Here is a 21,143-nt window from a genome sequence, read left to right on the forward strand (position 1 = left end):
CTAATTCCAACCTTAATTCCAACCTTAATTCAAAACCTGATTCCAACTAATTCCAAGCCTAATTCCAACCTTAATTCCAAGCCTGTTTCCAAATGAAGATGCCATTAATTAAAGTCCATCATTAAATCCCACGGTGAATGGGTTTCCAGACGTCGAGCAGCATCCATTACAGAGAGTCACGTTTCGCACACAGGTAACACTCCGTCCTCGTCTCAGGCGGACATGCAATCATCTGGCCATGTGGTCTATTTTAAACTCGACAGAAATAACCCGTCATTACCGGGCTCTGCTCAGTCGCAGCTCTTTCAGACCGATTGCGAGCTGCTGCATCGCACAGAGCAGAGTTTGCTCTGACAGTGCAGCAGTAAACAGGCAGGAGCAGCGAAGCAACCGGCGCTTCTGTGAGTCAAGAAGGACTGATGCTGAGATCAACCGTCACAAAAACTACATTTGTTCAGTCACGGGGTTTGCGCTGCAATTTTCCTCCTGGAAGTGGTTGATTTTATTATTTTATTTAAGCTTAAAGCCAAATATTCCAATGAGGAAATCATGCAGTAATGCTGAAAGATAATAAATATAAAAAGCTATATAAATCTATGCATGTATTTATGCTCATTTTCCCTGAGAAGAGCCAGCAGGAAGAAAATATAGATGGAAAATCTTAACACTGCTTATAAATCTCTGTGCAAACATACATACACCTCAACCCAATTTATTAAAAGTCTTTTGATTGTTTTCAGAAATAATTTTTCCCTATTATTCATCATGAACTGAAAAAAAAGTACAAAGCCTTTGAAGGAAACATCTCACAGCCTTCAGGAGGATTCATTCATATTCAGTGAATTAGAGCGTCGCTGAAAAGTTCATTTATTTCAATAACTTATTTCACTAAGTGAAACAAATGACAGAATAATTGCAGACGGATGTTTTCTATCTGTTATCGATGTTAATTATGATGCTTTTCTGTTTACAGCAAATGAAAACAACATTTGAGATTAGAGCATTACATCAGACCAATAAAAAAATGTTATACAGAAAGCTGAGTTTATTAAAAATCATGTTCAATAGCTGGTTGACAAAAAGACATTTAACACAGTGAATCCTAATTTATTAATACAAAAGGTGACAATATGGGATGAAGAGGTTTCATAGTTATTGTGAAGTTGGGAGATGTTTGTTTTAAATATTTGGGCTTTATGTGTGGAGTTCCTCAAGGCTCAGTGCTTAGTCCCAAATTGTTCATAATTCATGTAAATGCCCTATTGCACCTGAGATAAACAGCTATTAAAGGATGCAACTCGTTAAATGAAAACAAGCTCTTCTTAAATCAGAGTAAAGCAGAAATAATTAGTTGGGAAGTGCCGATCACACAGAGGAATGCAGATACAAGGGTGAATATTGAAAGAGCTGATGAATATACATTTTTAGTTGTCATTATTGATGCAAAATTCAGAAATGCTCCAGGCAAAGTCTCAAAAATAATCTCTGTTAAATAAGTCAAGTTTGTCACAAAACAAAAAGCTTTGCACCTTATTTAAGAATCTGTGCAGAAATCTGGAGCAAAACTGCACTGCAGGCATTAACAATACTACAAAAAAGAGCAATAAGAATAATTCATAAGGTGGTATATCGAGGTAATACTAACACACTATTTCTACAATCTAAATTATTAAAATTCATTGACATAGTGAAACTACTCAAAGTAAAAAAGCAACAAATAACAGAAAACATTCAAAACCTGTTTAAGAAATCACAGTTTAAAATTTAAAATATGCTTTTAAAAAAAATCTGTTTTGAATATGTACAAGAATACTTACATGCATGTAGCAAAATGTCATAACCTTTGCTTTGCATATTCAAGACTGTGGGTGGAAGTGCAAATGTATCTATATTCCCACTTTTTATCCATTTATCTTCACATCGCCTACATAACCTTACACATATTACATGAATCCAATAAACTACACTCCTTTAATAGTTAACCCATCAGTGTAATGTCTAATTACTGATTCAGATTTAGTTAAGAACAAACAGAATTTTGTTTGAATGGACAAAAAACAACATAAGCAAAAACACCTACAATAATAATAATAGCAGTAATAATATTATCCACATTACTTCATAAACTGACACACAGATGGGTATTTTTTTCTAATTGTTCTGAATTTACACATTTTAATCTGGACACTTATTCTAATTTATTAAATGTGACTGAATGTCTTTTTCCCAGACTGTTCTCAATTAAATTAAAACCAAAGACACAGAAAACAAATGGTGACTTATATTCATGAAGGAACCAACTAGTAAGATATCAATAAACTCATAAGAGCTGCAAGAAAAGGGGCGTCATTGTATTCACTTCAGTTTATAACCAACAATTTCTTCCTCCTTCTCTCCGTATGTTTGTGCAGAAGCCCAGTTGGCACAAACTGAGAGCTTATTTCACAGCCAGCTGTGTTTAGTTTTAATCACAAGTTTGTAAGAGACGCTCACAGTTGGTTGCAGTCTGCAGCTAAATTTCACAAAATAATTTATACTTCTCCTTAATGTAATCTAAGAGAAAAATGGAGCCATTTGCAACTCTTTTAATTATTTTTACATTTTTATTGTGGTCCATTAGTACTTTGAACTTTGCAAATTTGACCCAAATGGCCCAAAGTTTGGGCACCATTAATCTACACAATGCACTTCACATTTACTGGCCTGTTTGAGATGCAAAGTCAAAACCTAGAATATATTCATGTTTTATTTTTACATAATTTTTTATTTTTTTTAAATCCGGCCTTGGTATATTTATCCTGTGAGAAAAAGAAGTCCATATTAAGAAAAATTGTATCGACCTCAGAGAAAACCAGTGATCTTGTAGAAAATATTGTTTCTTTATAACATTTTTTTCTCTTACTTAATAAATGTGCTAATATCAAATATGGGATTTTCCATGTACCATTATACTGCCGTGATAAGTCTCTGTAAGTGCACTTTGAGCATAGAAAATATGCAGAAAAATAAACAATCAATGTATTCCTGGTACCAGTGAACTTGTAATAAATTAAATATAGAATCTGTAATCTATATTCCCAGAGAATGTGGCAATTTTATGTAATATTAGGAGCTTTTTAGCTGCTTTATCTACAAGACTAATTATTTCACATTTGATTTAAAAAGGAAAAATGTCAAGCAGTCAATAACAAGAAGTTTGAACAAGAAATCAAACGACATCTAAAACCTAAAAAGTCTGCAGAACGTAATTCAAGATATATTCGTTTCCACTATTTAGGCCTTTAATGCCAAAAAATCCGTAGGAGAGAAAATAAAATCCTTGGAAACGTAGACGAGTTAAACAGGCTGAACTTTAATATTCGTCGTTCATCTAATTATCACGATTTCAAACTTCACAGAATATTTTTCTTCCAGTGTTTCTGCAGAGAAGCTGTGAGTGGGCCAAGGATTTTAGCGGAGTGGACTGTGTGCCTGCGACATGGAAAACCCCTGAGGTGTGATTGTGAGGATCACACAACTCTTACACTGATTCTCTTCAACCCAGAGACACAGTTTGGCCTGAAGAGTCAATTCAGGTTATTAACTGACATTATAATGTCGCTGTTTAAGCGAAATGCTAATTTATATTTTTAAAAATGCTTTCTTGAGAGCTGATTTGAACACTGAAATGTAACTTGGTGCAATTATCTACAACTACTCCAACATTACGAAGAGCAAAGGGGACGTATTATGCTACAAACATTTTGTACGTTTTTGTTCTTCCATTCGGGTCTCCACTTTTAGAGTGATTTATTTAAGCTTTTAAATAAATCACTTTCCAGGTTTTTTGCAATAAATTAATGTTTTTTGGTGTCTGGAAAACGACTCGTTTCAAAAACCTGACTATAACGTCACAAATCAGCAGTCACTGTCCCGTAACTTAGCAACCACTGGGAAGCCCAGCTCGTTACCTAGCAACTCAAGCTGGGTTCCAGCACATTTGTCCAGCTGGTTTTACCGCTGTATGTGCCGTACAATGGCTGCTGGAAAAGACAAAGTGTTTTGTTGCTGACTTACCAACCAGAAACCACTTGCTGCATTGTTATTGGTTGCACTGGATGCTCTACTAATGCTTTTCAAAGATGTGCGGTTGCATAATTGCAATTTTTTTTTTAAGTCAATTTCACACGCTAGTGTAAAATTGACTAAATTCTCATTACATAAGAATGATTTTGTGCAAGAAAATCCAATGAACACATTTTATTTACCCCATATACCTATGCTTTAAACTTTTATTCTGGTTCACCGTTTGATGGATCTTATTATTTCTACATATGTAGGTAAATAAAAGTTGCACCCAAGCCTCCTTGGAGTCTTGGTTGGTCTGTTTCTGTGCAGTCAGGAGGGAAACGTGGTGGGGAAGCATCTCAGAGAGGAGCGACCGTCTCCCTGCTTCCCTGCCATTTCTCACGCTGCCGAGTGTGAGCGTGGGATGTGTGTCGCATGGCTGGCTCGCACAGGCTGACAGGAGATTTGTAGGCGATTGTAGTGATGATTGAGACGTGCAGGCAGGAGGCAGGCAGAGGAGGTTTTAGCATCCCATATGGATCGGCTCATCGAGATGCACTGACTGGGATTGGACCGGGGAGTTCCTGTCCAAGAGCATTTCCATGTCACAATTAACTACTGTGGGCTGTGGATGTTTAATTCAGCAAACATATATCATGCTTTTCTTGCACTGCTTGGCTTCTGCTCACTTGATTCTGCTTGACAGTCCATGTTAAACAAGTAAAAAGTGAAAATTTGACTTCAAAACTAAAAGATCTTCAGCTTCTCAGGGGGAATGCGAGCGAGAGCACTAACATCTCTCGTCAGTTTTCCCAAGATTATATTTAACATTCAGCTCATCGTCTGCTCCCTGGAGATGTTTTAAAATAACAATTTTGATACCTTTCAGCAGAAAAATCTCTTTTTTTGTTTCAGTTACCAGTAGAGTAAATTTCCTCACAGCTGTTTGGGTCGTGTTGCTGCTCTCCATCTACCATGATTGCTTTAAAACATCAATTAGTTGTCCTCAGAGACTGGTAAAAGCCTCAGCTCAATCAGTCATCATGTGGTTCTGTTACAGATTTCCTGTTTTTCCGTCTCCCCTTATTTACTCACCGATTCATATCCGATCTTTTATTTCTACTGTCAAGAAACATTGGTGCTATTTTTAGCTGAACGTGTCAAGCTTTCAGTAGAAGAAATGCTCATCACAGTTTTCCAATTAAAGACCAAGTGAAATATTTTAATTATAAGATATTATTTAAACATAAAAATAAATAATAATTTCAGTTTTAGATGCTCACTGCAGATTTCTACTGGTTTATAAGTTGCAGATTTGTTTTAATTTAAAATACTTATCACTCAGTCAGTTTTAGATGTGCAAAGTTATTTGAATTTCGAATATTTTCATTTGGATTTCTGACTAGAATTATTCGGATCTTTATCAACTTTTTCTCTCCATTGATTTGTTAGATATGTAGTGACTAAACGCATGTGGTTAATTTGATACACTTAAAAAAACCCCACCAGAAAATTACTTTTACACCAAAAATTGCTGCAGAAACCCTTTTTCCTCTCGACTGTTTGAGCTGCCAGAAAGCTCCAGTTTCTCCAACATTTTCACGTTTTGCATCTGATCGGAAAGAAGCTGCAGGAGCCGTGTGACTGAATATGGAAAACCTGTCTGTGTTTAGTTAACTACTCTGTTGGTTTGCTTTGCTTTGATGATTATTTAGAGAACAAATTGCTGGAGAAACATTCAGCGTGTTTTTGGTTCCAGGACAGTAAAACGGCCTTTGTCTGTCTCACAAGTCACTGGTTCACAAGCATAACATACGTTTTTATTGGTTTAGATCTTTTAATTAAAAACTCCTAATTTTGCTGCCACACTTTGAATCAGAATATTATTTAAATCTAGTTTAAACACCCCGACATGAACATGTTTCCGGTATAACTGCACCTGTTTCTGGGTGGTTTTAAGTTGTTACAGAAATATAAATATATTCACTTATTAAAACACTATATATTGTTAAAATATATCTACCTCCCTTCAAAGCTGAAAGTTGCATTTTATATTCTTTATTTATTATTTATGTTATTACAACACTTTCCTTGTTGCACAGATTATGTTTTATATCATATTCTCCTTTATGCGAATGTCTGCAGCGCACCGTCGTCATTTTATAGTGATTATTAAGGTTTTAATAGACCTTTCGCTGTTTTCCTGTTTTGCAGTGCAGGGCTAATTTTAAATTCACTCTGCCAGGCTGCAATAAAGCGAAGGTCAGCACAGTCCTGACTTTCAGATCAGGCCATCTCTCAGAGCCAGATACAACTTTAGTGAACACATACTTCTATTTTTCTCTCTTTTTTTTAATGTGCTTTCTGGTTTCCTGCAGTCTCCAGGGATGCCCCCTTACTCAGCACTGTGATTCTATCACCTCCGAAGGTGATGGGTACCGAGAGCTGGACAGTCTTCTGGGAAAAGGATGAGAGAGGAGGAGGCTCTGTCTCTATTGGTCTGTGAAATATTCATCAAATGAGGCAGGAGTGGGTGGGGAAGTGGAGCAGGAGAAGGAGCGGAGTCGCCAGGGAAAAGAACATCATAGTTCAGGAGACGCGCAGGAGAACAATGCGAGCCAGGGAGGAAGGAAGAGCCTGGGGACAAGAATTACTTTTATTGTGCAGGAGCCGGTTGCTTTAATCCCACATAAAGAAAGAAAATCCTATATCTGGGAAGGCTTCATGTTATTAATTTACAAAGAAGAGACTGATGTTGGATTTCTTGAGCAATAACAATTTGACATGCTGCAATTTTCTACAAGTGATGAAGAAGTTAGGCCAGCAGCTGCTTTTAGATTTCTCATTACTGCTCGGCTGTCAATAAGCATCAGGTGGGCCGGCTGTTCACAACGATTAGGTGATAAATAACGCAGCGTTGCCCTTCACCCTCTACAGCAGCAAACATGAGATCCCCAAGTCAATGCGCTGAACCTGTTGATTTACATGATCAATTCTCATTCATTATTCTGACTGTGACCTTCAAAAAAAAAGAGAGGAAAACCGTTTATTTGCTTTCGGGTTTTGTAGATTCCTTTTCCCACAATCAAACAAACAACAAATCCCTTGAAGCGGCTGAGAATCCTTTCTGCACAGGACTGAGAAGACCACAGATGAATCACCTAAACAACCCCCAACTAATTAACTTTCTTCTCTTAGTAGATTTTTTTACATAAATTTATGACTGCCAGACTTGCACTGTCTCGGTCTGCACTGTCCTGCAACTTTTAGATGCATCTCTACTCCAACCAGACTTTTGCAAAGCAGGTAAATCAGTTTTGTGATTCAGGTGTGTTGCATCTAAAAGCTGCATGACTGGAGTTACAAACTCTGGTTTCTGTTTTCCTAATTTTCCAAATCTTAGCACCACTGGTTCTGTTTTGTGTTTCATTCAGAAACATGACTTTGCAAATGCAAATCTGGAAAGTATGGATTTAGCCCTTTTTCTTCAGATACGTCCTTATAAAATACACAAAACCCAAATGCCTTCATTCTATTTAGAGACACACAAGACAAAACAATCATGTTGACTGCTTACCTGCCTGTAGTCCTGTAAAACAATATGAGAGGGACATTATTGCAGGATGTCGCCTGAACCAGTCCCCACTATAAAACATGGTGGGAGCAGTATCATCCTGAGGGGATACGTTTGTTCAGCAGAGACAGTGAAGCAGGTTGGAGGTAGTAAGATGATAGATGGAGTTAAAAAGAGGATAAGCCTGGAAGAAAACCTGTTGCTAAGGAGACAGAGGTAGAGATTCAGCATCATGCAGGACAGCATGAAGGCAGAGATACAGTGAAATAATTTCAATAAAAACAGATCTATGTGTCAAAATCCAGACCTAAATCCTGTTAAAACATTGTGAGAAAACTTCACATGTAATGTTCAGAAACTCTCCACCCAATCTGATGGATTTTAAACTGTTTTTAAAAGAAGAACGGACAAAGATTTCAGTCTCCATGAGCAAATCTGGTAAATAAATACAAGAAAAGACTTTCAGTGTTAGCAGACTCTACAATGCTTTGACTCAGAGGACTAAATTCAAATATTTACCAAATTAAGATTTACATTTGTCTGAAAATGTATCTTTTCTTTTAACGTTGCAATTAAAGTTTAAAATCTCACTAATCTAATAGAAGTTTGTGAAAATGTGGAAACGTTTAAGGATCATGGATGTTTATGTGCAACACGGCGCTGCATCGGCCCGTTGTCGCATTAATGTGGTTGGTATTAAACACAACAGAAAGTTTCATTACAATGCAACAACGGAGTCTTGAATTGATAAATAAACTCTTTGACTGAACTGAATATGTTTTGTTTCCGGCTGCGCATTTACCAGTAATTGATCGTCGCTGATTGTTTTCTCTGTGCTGCACATTCATCTTCGACGCGATTAATGCCACGATAAACCTTGATCACTTTGACGAATGGCTGTTCTGAGGCGGCGGCGGCGGCTCTTCCTGCTGGTGAAAACAAGCAGGCATTGCTTAGGCGCTTGTGACCGGGGCGATGTCTGAACGATAAATTCTGCAAATAGTTTTGGCTTTTGGAATTCCTTACTATGTTTCCAAGATTTTATCTGTTTCTGTATACAAAGTATTTAATTTAAAACTTCAAATTTCAGCCAAATTGAGACAGAAGTGGTTAGCAGCAGAGTGTAAATTACGCTGGATTAGAGTTTGCTCCATAGAAATCCTGGTTTTTAATATTATCATTTGTTGTAGTTACTAAATATTCCACTGAATAATTATTCGGATTATCAACTAAACAGAGGCACAGTACATGTACTGCACCAGATCTACCCGGCTCTGTTTTCTTTAGGCCTCCTAATCAGTAGTTTTCATGGTGTGCGCAAAGAAATGATTAAAAATTGTCATTTTAAATCAGTTTCCAAATATAACGTGACATTTAACAAGTACAGAAGTGAAAATGAAACAAAGATAAATGACGCATCAACATAATTGAACACTGAAATTGACCAAAATACATTTTAGCAAAGTATTTTTTTTGCTAACTTACTGTTTAGATCATATTAATGGTGTAAAAAAAAAAGAAATAAATCCTCCTGGTTTATTTTTTACTACATAATTGTAACAGAAGTCTATTAAAGAAGCGTATGGAGAGCTTTAACATCACAGCATCTTTCCCATCCTTTAGATTAAAATGTTTTAATCTGATTTTACTCTCCACAAAGCAAAGCATTTCAATAGAAAAGGACACAGATCTGCTCTCTTTGTCTGTTTAAAACATTACTTTTGTGAGAATACCTTCCCGTCTCCTTTGATCTCACTTCAAAGTACAGCACAGTTTTCATAAAATGCATTAGATTGAGTCACTGCAGGCTTTCAGCCCATTAGTCTCATACCTAAATGCATATTTGAATAAAATCTCTTCTTACGACGCTTTCAGTCTGACCCTGGTGCAGCTTCTCCGGGTGCCCATCTGTGGAAATCCAGAAACTTAAACAGGGTCAGCAAACATGGAGCAGCAAATGAAGCCACAGAGCCCATTTGGCGTGTTTGTGTGAGGTGGAGTGTGTCCCTCTCATCAGACACACTCTTTGTGAAAACACTCCTTTGATTGGTCACAGCAAGTCGAAGAGAAGCAACTTGTTAGGAAATCTCTTCTTACCCCACTAAGATGCCCAGGGAAAGTTTTATTTTGCGCTTTAATTAAATCACACAGTTTGTTTTTCATCAACTCTTTAGCTTCTTTATTTTGACAGATGGTGACTCAGGGTTCCTCTGACACTGAAAGTATTGCATAGTCTCGTCATTATTAAGACAGGAAAACACAAACATCCTGTGCACATATTTTATTCTCCCTTTGGAGCGGCTTTCGGTTCCACCTGGCTATTAGTCTGGTGAGTCAGCTATTCATCCAGGCCCTAATGGCGGAGGAGGAGCGTGTGGTTTTGCTCTGAGGCTTTTATTTATTCCCATCTTTGTTCTGATAACATGAGCGATCACAATGAGGCGGCCTTCAAAACCGCCTGCTGAATATTACAGAGACACAGAATGCTAAATTTACTACACGGTGCTTTCTAAGGTAAATCAAAGAATAAGAATGATTTGGATGAGCTGGTGGAGTTGAGCACTCCAAAGGTAAAAATGCATATTTTAAAGATTTTTCGCAATGTCATATTTGCAGACAGGATTAAGTTAAGGACAAGTTTCTATTATGCATGCAAAGTGCAACAGACTGATATTTAGTGAGGCCTGCAGACCAGCCTGAAGGTTAAAATGTACTCACTGTCTGCACTGTAAAACATCTGAGCTGCATTTAGTTGTGTCTGCTGTTTCCGACACTTTACGTCAAATAAATTTAACGAGTTTTAGATTTTTAACCTAAATGTGTGAGTTTGTGAAAGATAAACTTACAGCAGTAAGTTGCGTTAACTTTTTATTCAATGTGTTAAACCTCCAAGAGTTGAATTAGCTTAAGTTTGTAGGTTAGCACTTAAAGAAAAAAACTAAAAGAAGATAAAGACAGGAGTGGGAACTATTTCCCAGATTTCTTAGCGGCTTGTTTTTGTATACTGAAATGGAAGTGCGTCACGTTGATCTGATTCTTTTGTTACTAAGGCAAATGTTTAATGCTTAAGGATAATGTCCTTTTTACGCTAAATGTTTTTGAGCAGAATTCATTGTGATGTTTAATAAAACTAAAATGTTGTTCAGGCAATTTAAAAAAAGAATTTAAATATTCTAAAGTAAAATAAGTAGTTATATTAACCTGATATTGTGAGTAAAATAAAAGAAACGTGGCTATTTTACCGGGTGAGGGAAGTTTTTTTTTTTTTCATTGAATATTCTGAAATAATTATGTGGTTTAAATTGCAGCATTAAGTTAAAACTCACAATTCAAGATTAATGAACTTAAAAAACAAAGTTTAGACAACTTGTGTTTGTTGTTAAATCAACTTCATGAACTTTAATTTCTGAGTTAAAACCAAAATAATTTAATTGTTGACTTTAATTGAATTTTCAAGGTGGACTTTCATTTTCAAGTTAAACCACCTTCAAAGGTTTTACAGTGGGACAATAAAGTACACTGTAAAAAAAAACATCTCTAATTTACGGTAAAATACCAGCAGCTGTTATTGCCAGAATTTTACCGTATAAAAATATAAAACCTTAATATACGGTAAGATTCCTGCAATCACAGCTGCCGTATTTTACAAATTAGAGATGTTTTTTTTTAGTGTATATCTCCCATCTCTAAAAAAAAAACATCTGCTTGCATTATTTTCAGAAGTATTTGCATGAACTCCTTCTAATGCCAGATATTTTGTCTCTCTTTGTGTCGTTAGAGATGACTATGATACTGTGGATTTGATTGAAAAATATTAATTTCAGTTGTTTCAGTTGGACTTTAAAAAAATAACTTGTGGCTGAAAGAAAGACAGAAGCCATGGTACGGTAACCATGTAGAAGAAGAAACTATTGACTTTAGTTTTACATGTAACGTCTGGTGGAAAATTACCAATCACTACCCTCATTCAAAACCTACCTTCACCATAACAGAAGACGCTTTTTTCAACATAGGCCAGGAAACTAGTGCTAGTTGAGAAAGACTTCAGGATGCTGCAGAAGTTCACCTCCTAACTGGATAATAACTCAGCCAGAGATTCAGTGGAGGGTCTTAAATTAAAGCGTATAAATGTGTTAGAATGACCCAGTTCAGTTTCAAATCCAGTGGTGGCTTGAAAACTTGTGTTCACACAGAGGTTCTTTATCCAATCTGTCTGAGCTTAAGCTATTTTGCGAGGAAAATTGTGCCAAAAAATTTAATCTTTGCATGTGTGTAGAGTTGCAGCTGCAATTGAAGTAAAAAACAGTTTGAATTGATTCAGCAGGAACATCAGATTTCAATATGTTATATACAACTTGGTCCACCAGATGAAATCTAACAAACATAACATGATGACAAAATGTGAAAAATTGTAGCTACTTTTGGCACTGAAACCAAATTTGAGGTACATTTTTCTATTTAGTTACTTTTTGTATGAGAAGCAGAAACTATTGACTCCTGATAAAAGCATCCTGGTGACAGGAAAGCAGGAATACAATGAACATAGTAGAGGAAATGCATCTTAAACTTACATGAAAATTGCTGTGGATACAAACAAAAAAAGAAAAGGTTCGACATTTCAAGCCCTGTGGGCCCAAACCAGTGTTTTCTCTAAGAGACATTGCAGAGACAACAACAAAAACATCACATTAACAAAAACATCACACCTTTGCAAATCGAGGGCATTTTTGTTTCTGACAATCCATTTTTCACCATCTAGAAGTTAACAAACAGAGAAGTAAAAAGTGAGACCAGTATATTTGCATATTTTATGCAGAACAAGAGGACAATAATCTCATAGTCTCTGATTTATGATGTCCCCATAAATATTTTATTCTGCCGTGCAACCAAATCCTTCAGACATGCTCCCATTAGCAGCGGATGTGTAACTACCGTAATACATTAAAATAAATGCTGTGCTTAAACATTTCAACATGCTACGTTAGCATGCTAACACCAGCAAACAGCTGGCTGCAAGCTAGCAGCCTAAAAAAAGGTTAGAGAAGCTTCATACACATGAAGGAAAGTAGAGATGTTTTGCTATTTTGTATTCCTTAAGCTGAAATCCTGACTGAATTTGTTCTGTTTTGCTTTTGTAACACCCTTTAGCTTTTATTGTTGCTCTGGTCACTGTTGACTGCTCCTTGCTTGCCTTTCCCAGCGGTAGGTGTTGAAGAATACAGCTTAATAACAGTGAAAGTGTTTGCACTTCACCGAGACAGCTTTCAAGTCTTTAAAACATCCCTATTAAACAGGGAGAGCGCTAATGGACTGAACGTAGCCTTCTGAGACGTCTTTTAGCCAGTCACAGATTGGAAGGCTGTATTAAGACCTTACCAAATGGATGGCAAAGTGCAAGGATTAGCCTTTTAGAGATTCTTTGAAAACCTGACATGCGTATATAAAACAGATATACATAATTATGTGCATAATGACTTATTACCGCTGAGCTCTGTTGAGAGCTTTTCAATGCATGAAAAATTACGTGTGAGTGACAGTTTTATAGATCACAAAGCTACAAACATTACAGTCTGTTTGAAGTATAGAAGATAATTAATTACAGAATGTCAGGAAGGATTGATTTTTAGTTTCTACGTTCTTCAGATTGAAATAAAAAGCTTTTTTTTTTCTGGTGCTGGAAACCGTTTTTATTGTGCTGAAAAGCTCCACAGACTTTGTTTTGGTGTTGCCTTCAGCTGAGGCCTGAAATAAACTCACATCTGTGGATCGATCACACTGCTGGAGAACATTATGCACCTCTCATATACACCATTTAACATTTATACAATGATTGATTTGTTTATGCCGTGCCGGTCAACGCATTTTTCCTCCGACTGCAGGAGAAAGGACAGAGTCCTTCCTCTTTTACAGATGTTGAGCCAGCCGTCAGGCTGTGTGATCAATAGGTGAAAATGAGTGTGTAGAGAGCGCCAACTCCAGCAGAGAGAAGAGGAATAGAAAAGGAAGACGGCTTTTCATGAAGAGACTTTAAACTCAAAAGGCAGCAGCTTCAGTCAGCCGATCAACACTGAAATATTTCAACAAACTCAGAGTTACTAAACATATATCTTCTAAATATTCAGCTTCAACCAATGAGGATTAACTCTGCAAAATGTTTTATTTTATGTAATGTGTCTTGTGTTGCAAATAACTTATTGTTTAGTAGCTGCAACAAACCAGAAATGACGAACACGTGACGTCCACAAATGCCAACACAGCATAAATCATATGACTGCTGGGATTGTTTGGGACCAATAATAATTAACCTCAAACATTTACATTGTGGCGTCTCTCCTCTTGGCAGGTTTGTGACTTAAAGACTCTCAAACAATACCTGGCTGAAAAATAGTTTTTGTCACTTTACAACGCATCCTGGCAGTTCATGAGCTCCAGACAGAAATCTATTCATGCTGAATTTCAGTGCCTGCCAACAGTGTTCTCCAATGTCTGGTCTTCTCCAGGCTCCCATCAGCCCAGACTCATTCCCTTCACTCCAGAAACATTTGACACCTACATTTTCTTCCACACCAAACCACAGCAACATTACGCTTTCAAACTGTCAGACGGCAATATTTTATTTTGCCTGTTGTTTTTCCTTACACAGCACTCAGATGGGAATCCCTAACAGGTTTCTTAATCGTTATTTAAAACCCTTTATGTCCTAAATTTAAAAAGTCCACCTGGATGTTTTTGCTTATTTTAATTGCACACAGTTCTTTAAATGTCCTGTGAGTAAATATATTTTCCCATTTATCCATAACAACTGGAGCTTTCAACATCTAGGAAACTATTTTCGCAATTTACAGTTTGTTAAAAGACACTTCGGTATATTACCGTAATAACCCGATATTGGCTGGAAAGCGCAACGTCACCCAATTCAGAAACAGTTGGAATTTTTCAGACAGCGCTACGTGTGGCGGAATTACGGTACTGCAAATCTGGCTGGATCGGCGGTGTTCTGAGTAAGCAGTATGTGACGTAACATCAATGTACGCATGCGCGTTACCATAAAGTATGCTGGATTGACGGGTATGTCAGATAGTCTAATACGGACGTCTTTTTTGTCCTTTTTGTTCTTCATTTGGACAAAATAAGTCTGTGCGCTAAATTTTCGATGCAAAAAGTCTAGCAGTTTTTGAATACTAAATTACAAATTTGTGTATTTTGTGTTAGTTGGTTGCTTTGTTTAATAAATAGCGTGATCTCACAGAATATAAATTGTTCTGAAATTATAAAATAGGCTGCCAGAGTGACTGTCAGTGGTGACAGAGTGATTTCCTGAGAGATTGTGTTGAAATAAGCGGAAAGAAACTGCACCGCAATATTTGTAGGAACTAATGTGCAAAGTGGGCAAAACTTATTCCAAAATTGTTCAATATTTAATGAAATATTACATATTTAATGGGGAAATCTTATTTAAGAATTTATGTAAATTACTGTGTTTTCTCTGAGGATTGTGAATCAAATCACACACTAACTTTTTTATTCTGACATAATTATAAATTAGTAGTCCTCAATATATTTATATCATTAGTTTGGACAATTGTTATAATCTGGCACATTTTGATATAAGAGATAACTGGACCTGAACCAGAACATCTGAATGAATCAGTAAGTGATTTCTGCAGATGCTTCTTAGTTTAAAGCAGCTTGCCTTGATAATAAAAGCTTTTATCGAACTTAAAATATTAATAAATGCTTTTTACTTAGTTTGTGGCTGAAGAACTGCAACCTGACACATAAATATCTGTAAATTTCTCCCATTGGACTTAATGAGCCAAACTGCCACTGTGTGCGTTTCGTGCAATCTGCTTAATAAATTGTGCAGAAATAAAGCAAACAACTGATGCAAAAACTGGAAGAGATTATGTTGCTTTGTGAAGATGTTAATTTGCAGTTTGTATTAACATGTTAAATTCCCTTGGTCATCTTTCTTATCGGCATCCAACCAGCTTCTCATTAAATCGACATAATGATGGCACTTGCAGTGAGGCAAACTCAAACATTTAGAAGATATACAAATTTAGATGTATCTTTTTTTATGTATAATTGCACCTTGCAGCATGAAAACTACAAATGTGCAGCAAATGAAACACTTTCTGCTTCACCATCGAGCTTGGTGCATTTATGGCGTCATTTTGGAGACTTGCACTCGGAGATAAAACCACATTTTGTAATTGCTGTGAAAATTGCTGCACTCAGCCGTTTGAACCCATTTCGAGCTGGGTGTGAATATTTTTGTGATGCTTTCAAAAGACACAGAAAACACATAAACTCCAATTACTCCCAGTCCTGCACTCATGCTCCCTTCACATTTTCATTTGTGCATATTTTCAGTGTGAAGCACTTGAAAAACAAAGTAAATACCGAGGCCTAATGTGCCTTCTCGTCGCCTTTTCAGCGCTGAATGTTTTTCTCCACCTCAGATTGATGTCTGCGTCTGCTGCAACCAGCAGCAGTCCCTCGCTGACTTTTCATGATAGATGGCCCCAAATGTTTAAACTGCCTGCAGCGAGATCCAAACTCTTTCTCGGCAATTACTTGTTTGGCTTGCTCTCCCCTCTAATCGTAGATATGTCAGTCTGTGCCAAAAAAAAATGGCGAACCAAAAGCTTGCTCCGAGCATCAGAGGCTAAACTCCCGCTATCGCTCTGTCTTCTTCACTTTGCATCCCAACTCTCCGTCGTTCCCGGCCTTAGTTTATGTGACTCACGCAGCACTTAACGGTCTAATGCAAGAGTCCTTCACTGCTTGATATTGTTTGGTTTCTATGAAATTGGGTGCTGTTCCTATTTCACAGAAGCCCGATTTAACATCTGTCTCTCAGCTTTCCTTGAAAATTAAGGCAGCATTCTTCCTGGCTGGGATGCTTGGTCTCCATGGTAACATCAGGTCCATTATAAGTGCCATAAAGAGCGAGCGAGGGAATGTTAAATCACCAGACTGCCAGTCTCCATCACCTCACTGGGCTGATTGTGTAACTTACACAGCCACGGGAAAAAGAAACCCTTCTTTTTACCATTTTACTCTCTCCTGCTCCTCTTTCTGCCACAGTTTTTCCTCTCTGTTTCTGTCATGCTTTTTCTGTCAAATACATATACATGTTATCACCAACACCTAAACACATGCACACATTAACCCCAGAAGGTGAGTGCAACACTGACCCCTAGTGGAAAAGCTTGACATGTCATTTCTGAACTTCCTTTGGTGTCACATTAGGTCTTCACTCGCTATGGGAAATGCTACACCTTCAACGCCGGTGGAGATGGGAGTCCTCCGCTCATCACCACCAAGGGCGGCATGGGAAACGGACTGGAGCTCATGCTGGACATCCAACAGGATGAATACCTGCCAGTCTGGGGAGAAACAGGTCAGAGACCCACTTAGGTGGTGTGTGTGTGTGTGTGTGTGTGTGTGTGTGTGTGTGTGTGTGTGTGTGTGTGTGTGTGTGTGTGTGTGTGTGTGTGTGTGTGTGTGTGTNGTGTGTGTGTGCGTGTGTGTATGTGTGTGTGTGTGTGTGTGTGTGTGTGTGTGTGTGTGTGTGTGTGTGTGTGTGCGTGTGTGTGTGTGTGCAGGCTAAAGGGTTCATGTCAGCGCCTCGGTTGACGTAAAACAGCCATTGAATCATAGGAGAGAAAAAAAAGAGTAGATTTCTGCCAAAAACTCAGAAATTTGTAGATTAAGGTCAGAAATTTTCTAGAAGAAAAAACAAGATTATTTATGAGTGAAAAGTTTGACATTTGCAAGAAAAAACTCAGAAATTTTGATTTTTTTTTCAATTGTTATTTTTTAGCTTCAAAAGTCAGAAATGTTTGATGATTCAAAAGTTTCAAACTATATTGTTTTTTTCTAGAAAATTTCTGAAATGAATCTCAAAATTTCTGAGTTGTTTCTATAGCAAACGTTCACATTTTCAACTAAAAAATTCCTTGTTTTTTCTAGAAAATTTCTAAGATTAATGTCAAAATTTCTGACATTTTTCTATAAACTTCTCAACTTTTCAAACTCCAAAGTGTCCTTGATTTTTTAAATTAACCTAAAAAATGTAGAGTTCTTTTCCTTTCAAATTTCTGGCTTTTGAACCCTGTAATTTTCTTGTTTCTCCAGAAAATCTCTTAATTAATCTCAAGTTTTTTAGAAAGTTTTCAACATTTCAGACTCAAACATTTCCTTGTTTTTTCTTGGAATTTTCTGAGACTAATCTCAAAATTTCAATTTTTCTAGTAATTTTCAACTTTTAAACCTTAGAAATGTCTTGTTTTTCTAGACAATTTCTGGGATTAATAAAAAATGTAAAAGTTTTCTCTAGTAAAAAAGTCTTTGGTGTAAATTTACTCCTTTTTTCTATCTCTCATCAGTTATCTCACACTCTCTTCACCTTTGTCTACCCTCAGATGAGACTTCCTTTGAAGCTGGGATCAAAGTTCAGATCCATAGTCAGGAGGAGCCGTCCTTCATCGACCAGCTCGGATTTGGTGTTTCACCCGGATTCCAGACGTTTGTGTCCTGCCAGGAACAGCGGGTACGAACTCTAGAGTCTAAAATGTAGATTTTTGCCTCCTTTTTTGACCTTTTGCCATGTAAAATGAATTTATGTGCACCAGAGTAAGCAGGAAACAGATACTAAAGTTTTTTTTTAATTTTTATTGCAGCTTAAAGAACCAGCTGTTACTATGCAGTGCAGGTCATGATGTTGATAATATTCCTAAATCTTTGGGGTGATGTAATGGGCGACCAATATCTGGAGCGTATCAGTCCTCTACCAATCAAACAGTTTGATTCCCAGCCCATTTGAACACAACAAACAAACTGAAGAGGCACAAGACTTTTATCTTCAAACATGAATTATAAAATAAGACTCAGTTTTTGAGTCAAAATCCTAACAACACAGAAGGTATAATTTATTTAATGAAGTACTAAGCTGCATACACGTTCCTGTCTGCAAAGTTCAGCTTTCACACGTTTACCAAATAAAAAAAATGTTAATGATAAATACCAATATTTCAAAATTATGATGAATAATTTTGAAATATTGGTAATTTTGTCCTGCCGGTCAGTGTGTGCTTGCAGTTCCCAATTACAGACATTGTTTGGCTATGAGAAACAAAAATATAGGAAAATTGATGCAAAAATAGTTGGTTTGATTTTTTGATTAGATTTTTTCTTGACTGCATAGATTTAAAATCTGAACATTTTCTGAGAAATAAGCATCTAAAGCATCTCATCTTTTTAGTTTTTCCACCTGAAAATAATAAACTAACTAGCAGCATTTAAGAGAAATTTATGTCAATTACAACACAATTTTGCCTTATTTTTCATCAGATAACCTGAGATTATGTAAAAGAAAGAATGACACTACATGGTATTAATGTTAGTAAGAAAATACAGCCCAGTTTGTTTTACTGTTTTACTTTCTTGATTTTTAATTTTTAATCGATTTCTGCAACCTACCTGTGATCCATGCGGCTCTTTCCTTTACTTTCCTTTACCTACTATTTAATCTTCCACATATTTCAAGCTGCTTCATCCTCAGCTTTTAAAGGTTTCATTTGACTTATGAAGACCAGACATGTTTGTTGTCATTACAGCTCATATATCTTCCTCCGCCCTGGGGGGACTGTAAGGTGACGCCCATGGATTCAGACTTCTTCGACACTTACAGCATCACCGCCTGCCGCATAGACTGCGAGACGCGCTACCTGGTGGACAACTGCAACTGCCGCATGGTGCACATGCCTGGTAGGACATCTGCAGTATTGAAGTTAAATCAATACATGTCTGTGGATGCTTGGAGAAGCGAAACAGAGGAATGCATTCATGTGTGTGTTGCTTGTGCTGCAGGCGACGCTTCCTTCTGCACCCCCCAGATGTACAAAGAGTGTGCTGACCCAGCTCTTGGTAAGAAAGGTTACCATCCTGCAGAGATGCACTTCAGAACATGTTTGCATTTTAAGGCTTCAAAATGCACCACCAAAGCACTTTCTCTCACTCTGATTTTAGGTTTTTTTTTTGTTTGTTTGTTTATGAGATAGACCCAAATGAAATGGAAGGATAACTTTATTTTTAAAAAATCTAATCTGTGCAGGAAATATTTGTATTCAGCCCTGCTGAGTCGATACTTTTTAGAGCAACTTCTTGCTTCAAATTAAACTAAAAATCTTTTGAGGTATGTCTTCGTAAACTCGTCACATTTAAGGACAGACATTTTTGCTCATTCATCTTTGCAAAACAGATCAAGCTCAGTCATATTGGAGGGGATTGATAGAGGATATGTGGATATATGATTTACTCTAAACACAAATAACTTTTAATACAAATTTTTGTTTCTTATTCTTCTTTTTCTTAAACAATGAATCCAGAGTTGTTGTCAATGGGGCCTGCCATAGTATTACATAGGAAAGGGTAGTGACTGCCTTGCGAAGCATGAGATATTATTGTTTAGCCTTTTCCCTAAAGTTATCTATTAGCTAATTTTCTTATTAATTAGACATGTTTAGCATACTGAATGGAGCAAGACAAATTAAAACAACATGCTAGTGATGCTCCACATGCTACTGCCAGCATTTAGGCTAACATTAGCATTTTGGCTAATTTTAGCTTATACACTAATTTTAACATACAGAATGGCATACGCCCATGTTACTCAACATGCTTGAGACTCTCCACATGCTGTTGAGTACATTGCAGCTTTCTTTAGCATTGATGCTAATTTTTAGCAGAACACTGGGTCCAAACTGACGGGCACACTTTGGCAGGCCCTGGTTACATTTCTTCAGGAATTTTCTAGTTTTTTAATAAAGTCTTTAACAACTTTTCTTCCTGGATAGTTTTGGTTTTATCTCCATCTGTGGTCCCATTAAGTTTCATTAGCTTCACTTCCCCCACTAAAGTAGGCCCGGCGGCATGGGCTGGCATTGGGGGGCATTGCCCGCCACAGAGTCAGCCGTGCCCTCCCCACGCCCCCACTGGACTGTATCGTTTTGATACAGTAGGGTCTTCCACACTTCCCATATCTGTGCCTCCTGTCACTTTTGTCAACAGTTAAAACTGTTTAATCCGTCGTGACTTGTTTCTCCGAGCCGCGTTTAAACGCAACATGAGCAATAAGACGTTCGCGCTGGGTTTGCACTTGTGCGGCAGCGAAGGAGACCTGCTGCTGCTGTGTAGAGCTACGCAGGTGTGTTAGATTGTGGGTTCACTCTTTGAGGCTGCGGGCCCACCACGATTAGTTCCCTGCCCACATTTAGGTACCTCAAAGGGTATGCACTCTCACTCGAGATCAGGGACCACCTTGAGCAACAGGGACTATCTTTTATGGTTGGTATATGGTGTATACGGTTTGCTCCAGGGCGTCACCTCTTGGTTTGTATGTGCTGAGTGTGCTGCGTAGAATATGACTAGCATATTCCAGTGGGTGCAGTTGCTTCATCTGAGCTGGGCCCAGATGGAGCTTGTGGTGCTCTGTTATGTTGGTGTTCATAAT

General features: G+C 37.4%; 1 protein-coding gene across 1 annotated transcript in view; it reads left to right on the plus strand.

Annotated features, from left to right (window-relative positions):
• The window catches only part of LOC103467631 (acid-sensing ion channel 1-like), a 76,764-nt gene that overhangs the window by 45,797 nt on the left and 9,824 nt on the right, over nt 1-21,143 (plus strand). The window contains exons 3-6 of the mRNA XM_008414191.2: nt 16,880-17,030; nt 18,055-18,182; nt 19,249-19,399; nt 19,502-19,558. Of these exons, the coding sequence (XP_008412413.1) occupies nt 16,880-17,030; nt 18,055-18,182; nt 19,249-19,399; nt 19,502-19,558 (487 nt within the window). The remainder of the gene's footprint in view (nt 1-16,879; nt 17,031-18,054; nt 18,183-19,248; nt 19,400-19,501; nt 19,559-21,143) is intronic.

This window comes from Poecilia reticulata, linkage group LG7, assembly GCF_000633615.1.
Source record: "Poecilia reticulata strain Guanapo linkage group LG7, Guppy_female_1.0+MT, whole genome shotgun sequence".
NCBI lineage: Eukaryota > Metazoa > Chordata > Actinopteri > Cyprinodontiformes > Poeciliidae > Poecilia > Poecilia reticulata.